This window comes from Abrus precatorius, unplaced genomic scaffold, assembly GCF_003935025.1.
Source record: "Abrus precatorius isolate BTA unplaced genomic scaffold, Abrus_2018 Scaffold2, whole genome shotgun sequence".
In the NCBI taxonomy this organism is placed as follows: domain Eukaryota; kingdom Viridiplantae; phylum Streptophyta; class Magnoliopsida; order Fabales; family Fabaceae; genus Abrus; species Abrus precatorius.
In genome coordinates, this window is record NW_020874362.1 from 29,607,648 (window position 1) to 29,613,277 (window position 5,630).

The 5,630-nt window shown below is 36.9% G+C and overlaps 1 protein-coding gene across 1 annotated transcript; it reads right to left on the reverse strand.

Moving 5' to 3' along the window:
* Nucleotides 1-5,399, reverse strand: LOC113858245 (integrin-linked protein kinase 1-like). The gene is made up of 11 exons (XM_027490777.1): nt 4,970-5,399; nt 4,809-4,883; nt 4,608-4,724; nt 4,294-4,388; nt 4,003-4,123; nt 3,818-3,897; nt 2,540-2,599; nt 2,225-2,346; nt 2,048-2,133; nt 1,851-1,966; nt 1-782 (listed from the first exon to the last, which is right to left on the reverse strand). Exons 1-11 carry the CDS (start codon nt 5,231-5,233, stop codon nt 656-658), a joined length of 1,263 nt encoding a protein of 420 aa, XP_027346578.1. The 5' UTR covers nt 5,234-5,399; the 3' UTR covers nt 1-655.
* Between the last annotated feature and the right edge of the window lie 231 nt (nt 5,400-5,630).

A 5,630-nucleotide genomic window follows, 5' to 3' on the forward strand; every position in this document is an offset into this window, starting at 1 on the left:
AATAAAAATCCTAACAATGCATTCTCTCCCATTTTTTTAAATACATTTTTTGACATACTCTTTGTAATTAAAAACTAAACAGCTCCGGAAATTGAATCCACCATTGACACGATTTTTCACAGCAGATCACTGAATTCACGTGAAATAAGCGAAGAAAATAAATTCCCACGAGAAGCGCAACCCCAAAAAAGTTGGTAGCATCTGTACCACAGGAATTGGTAAAGCATAATACAAGAGTGGAAGCTACTATTATCTTTTTAAACGAGAGATGGAGCATAACACAACGGATAGCATTGGTGTGGCCTACTTCCTCAGTTTGTACACTTGAAACGCTTAACTTTAAACAACCACTTGCATATGCTCACTTGAATGGAACGAGAGCTTTAACAGCATAAAAACGTAGAAACCAGAGAAGGGCAATCAACACCTGGTCTTCTCATTAATCCAAACAGTTGAAAACAAGTATGGCTTTGCAGGTTTTCCAGTTAGCTCTACCAATCCATAAGATCCAGCAGCAAACTGGAACGGTAATGAAACATAAATCACCTGAATTTCTGAACATATTAATGCTCTTAGACATCTATGAAGCGAACAACTGCCAGTGATGGTCTCAAGGTAAATTCTCCTTGGTATTTTCAAGCCGTTTAGTAGACATTTATGAAGTAAACAAGTGCCAGTGATGATCTGAAGGTAAATTCTCCTTGATCTTTTCAAGCCATTTAAGGATCTCTATGAAGGAAGGCCTCTGATTCATGTCAGCAGCCCAACACTGCACTGTTAAACTGAAAACATGCAAGGCCAAAGTCCATAAGATTACTTATATGATCAGGGCCAATAGCTGCTCTATTAAATATTTGATGTAAACAAAATAAATGTTTACTTGCTGTAACATTTTTTAATAGCCTAAATTACAAAGCATTCCAGAACCTCTAATTAAATGGTCACAAAGTGAAAAATTAAATCATATATTCACTTGGAGTTTGTCAAATTGGAAGTACTACAGCAGCAAGAGTGCTTACATGGTTTCTCAATGTTCTTCCACGTACAGTGGATGGTAAAACCATGACCATTATTAACCATCCTTTTAGATTTGTAATTGTCATAGTGAATCAGACTAGCAGAGATTAAAGCATACCACCCATACAAAGTGAGATCATAGATGCTGGATCAGCAGAAAGGTAAAAGATGGGAAAACAAACTAAGATGTCTTCTGTGATTTTAGGGCAATGTACAATAGAAAGCCTAGTAATGCGCATCACATGGCTTAGATATCCCAGAACATGTAAACACATTAGAGTGTAAGCATTTGAAACTCTTGAATCAAACCAAATGAGTTTGAAATAAGGCAAAGAGGTGAAATCAATCCTAAGTCAGATGTTGAATAGAGGGGAGGTCAGACATATAATGTCAAGGATAGATTAATTGTAGGGATGCATCCTCTAACATGAAATATTTTCTCCAATGGAAGCATCTCAGCAATTACTTATATAAGATCCAGCAGAGTACGTGGACTTCTGACTGTAACATTTTAAATATATCAACTTTCCTTATCATATGCTACCCTGAAAGTACATATATAAGCTAGAATACAGTAAAGGACCTACCCTTTTAAAATCTTCAGCTATTAAGTGCAAACCTATAAATGATTTATATCTCTCAAACATGGCCTGTTATGTTAAAGCCTTTTTGGGCTTGGAGTGTGAACAAACCATGCATATGCTTAGAAGAATGAAATGATAACGCCAATAACTCTTCACCATTTGCTCCAAGTGTGATACCATGCCAAGAACTAACTCTCATAATAGAGTTCTAGAAAATTGGAAAAAAGAAATGTATCACAAATGACTTACTTTTGTAATTCAGGGATATAACCCTTTGCTCGAAAAGTAGGCCTGTGGCCCTCAGCAGCGCGCTTTGCTCCATCATAAGGTTCATAACTTGCAAAAGGTGGTTCACCTTCAAGCATCTGCAAGAGATGAAAGACATTACGAACTATATTCGCTTATATTGTATGACATAAAACTACTATGTTTAAGAAAGCAATTACCTCGTACAAAATCATTGCAAAGGAGTACACATCAACTTTCTTATCATACCTCCTATGTTTGAAAACTTCAGGAGCCATATAACGGTCTTTTTTTATCCCCCAAGAAAAAGAAAATTACATTAAGTTTTGCATAAGAATGACTACTAACATTTTAAACGAACTTTTGAGAATACTCACAGCTACCAGTTTCACCAGTCATCCTGTAAACATCATGAGAACTCTGGACTGTGATAAGCTTACTCAATCCAAAATCTCCAACTTTTAAATGGTCAGCACTAGAATTGACTAAAAGAACATTCCTAAAATTTCAGAAAATAAACTTCAACATATAATACAAAGACTTCTAAATTCCAGCAGCATGATTTTTATGACATAAAATTTTGTTGCTTCAATTTGTTAAAAGCAATACATCATAACATGCTGTTTGTGCAACTGGCAGATTATCCATATTAAGATAATGTGTTCATATTTAGATGCAAATAACCAACTTACCTTGGCTTTAGGTCTCGATGAATTATAACATTTGGTTCATTATGTAGATAGGCCATTCCTCTACAACAATATTCACAAAATATATATTAGCATAATGATAAGATTTATGCAAAAATGCTTCTAGATTTCCTAAATCTATAATCTCACCATCGTGAAAATACATGATACTCTGAATTTGAATTAGTAAACATTAGCCATATACTTGAGGTAATCTTCTATTCCCACCTCAAAAAGTTCTACTGGGTTTTGCTATATACTGAGGGGTCAGTAATCAAAGATACCAACCACTCTAAATTAACTTGTGAAAAAATTTGTAATGTTGTCTGCTTACAAGTGATATGCTTTTTAGTGTTTCAAGTACTACTCATACACAAAGCAAAGTTCACTCAGCTGGAAAATTTGTTTGCAAGATCTAGGTAGAGAGTCCCAACACCTTCGAATGGGACATCCCCTTCTCTTTTTCCCTCTTTCTCCCTGGGCTTCCTAGTACGGTCTGGTACAGAAAACAAGAGATTGACTGTGTTTTAAAAAAATTACAGTCACATCTTAACAGGGTTACTGCTTTGCAATTTATTTCTGGAATCAGTATTTTAATGTTTGCTTCACAGAATATCCTAATCCATAGGAGGATATTCTGGCTTATAGTCAGACATCAAGGTGCAGATCAGGTTGAGTTGATTGCAGTGAGCAGTAAACAGCACAAGTAATACAATGGACCAAATCCCCTTTTATAGTATTCCAGCTTCCAAAAGCTAGGTAGTAGGTTTGAAACTGGCCTTTTGGAATTTTTTGAGCAGTAGATTAGCCCAAATCTGTGAATATTTTAATCACTCCATTAAGGGCTTGTTTGGAAGAGCTAATGAACAACTTATAGAAAATAACTTATGACTCTCATAAGCTGTTTTTAGCTTATTTCAATAAGCTACTTAGTTAGCTTGTCAAAATAAGCTGTTTACAAGTTATCCCAATAAGTTTCATTGCTAAATTTGATACAAGTTATCGTTTTAAAACAAGCTTATTAAATAAGTGTTTAAATAAGCAGTTTTCCAAATGAACCCTAAAGCAGCATCAAAAGTAAGGGAATAAGAATCTAACGTTTTAGGAAGAATGCTCTCCTTGTGAAGCTTCTGTGGCTGGAGCACAATACTCTTCGTTGTTTCTTTTGTTTTGTTATATTTTTAGTTATTCCTCTTATCCTTCCCTTGTGTACTTCTCTTTTGTTCTTAGTAATTTCTTCTTCCAAGATAAAAAAGTAAAAAAGACGGTAAGATACCATACCTGGCAATATCCATGGAAAAGTTGATAGCTGTTGAGGGACTAAGTGGACCTTTTTCTTTGAGGTACTGATGAAGATCACCCTGTAAATGGATGAAACAGAAGTTCAATTTCGAAACAGAAGTTTGCTAAATAAAAAACTATGGGTAGAATGCTCAATTTGAAGTACTTATATTTTATTCACATACCCCTCTTAGATACTCAGTAATTAGCATAAGGGGCTTCCTGTCAGTGACAGCTCCAAGAAACTGAACTATGTTGGGGTGTCGAAGCTTCACCAACAAATTGACTTCATGCCTGAAGTCCTGACTGTACAAAATTAAAACACGCAGAGAGAGAAGATGAGTCATTGATATTTGAGATAGCAGAAAAAATTAGGACAGACAAAGTATGGCTCACATTACAGCATCAACAAATAATCACTAACTAGCATCAACCTAATCGAGGACAAATTCTTGAGATAAATGAATGAAACTCACATCACCAGTCTATCTTCTGAAAGAGATGGTAAAATACGTTTGACAGCAACTGGCGTTCCACGCCAATGGGCTTTCAAAATCTCACCAAAAGACCCCTGCATGAAACATAAGCAAAATGAACACTAACGACCGTCCTTAGACGATTACGCAACAATAAATCAATAGAAAATACAAAGAGAAAGACAATCAGAACTCAAAGCAGGTTGAGACGGCCTGATCTACGTGCGTGTCAAGAAACAGAAGCAGAACTACACTAGAACGGAGAGTTGACCAAAACACAGAGCAAGCATTGAAAATGCATAAGCGATACCAACCTTTCCAATACGCGCCGAGTTGGAGAAGTCAAGTTCAGAAGGGTCAACTTCCCAATCACACTTGTTAGGCAACGGTGGCGGAACAGGCTTTGGTTCAAAATGGCTTCCATTTTGCCCCTTCAAACATCATCATCATAATTCAAACCTCAACTTCACTCATCATTCACCACAGCGAGAGAAAGAAACATAAACAAAACTCACATAAGACAAGCCTCCATGGGATTGCAAAAGCTCGATCACGTTACTCTTCTTAGCTCCTTCTGCATCCGCCAGAGGCTATCCACAAAAACCAAAACCTAAATTTCACAATGAAGCATGTAGCCAGAGAAAGAGAGAATAACATTAATTAGGATTAGGATTACGGTGTTTTTCCAACGATCTTGCGCGTTTACATCAGCGCCGAATTCAATTAAGCAATTGGCAACGTCGATCCAACCATGGAGGGATGCCACGTGGAGCGGCGTGCGGTTATCGTAATCTCTGGCCATAACCAACGAAGGATCCTCTTGCAGGAGCTTTCGCACCGATGCGGCGTCGTTTTGGTGCGCGTGCCATAGGATCAACGACGTGCGACTCACCCTCTGTTTCTCCTTCTCCTTCTCTTTGTCACTGCTACCGGAACTCATCGTTTCTAACTTGAAAACGATTGCTTGGTTTCACGAATGAAATCAAAGATTGGTTCAAGTGTCGGTTAATCTTTTCTCGTTTGGCCTTCCCTTTTCTGTTCACACACTATAGCTTTGACCTTTACTCCTTCCAACCGAACCATCTTTTGAGTGTCAACTCCCGAGCCTCTATTTACTCTTCAATTTCGTGGGGTATATTCCTGCCAAACCCCCTTTTCTAACTTCTATTTTTATCGATATTACCTGCACCCTATCTTTACTTGAATGCAAAATTTTACTTGTCATTGTTTCGAATCAACGATCATGATAAGCATTTTTATATGATTATATTAACTATATATTATCTAATGCATAGTCATCGAACTTGGCCGATTCCTAAACTTAAGAATATGGGTTG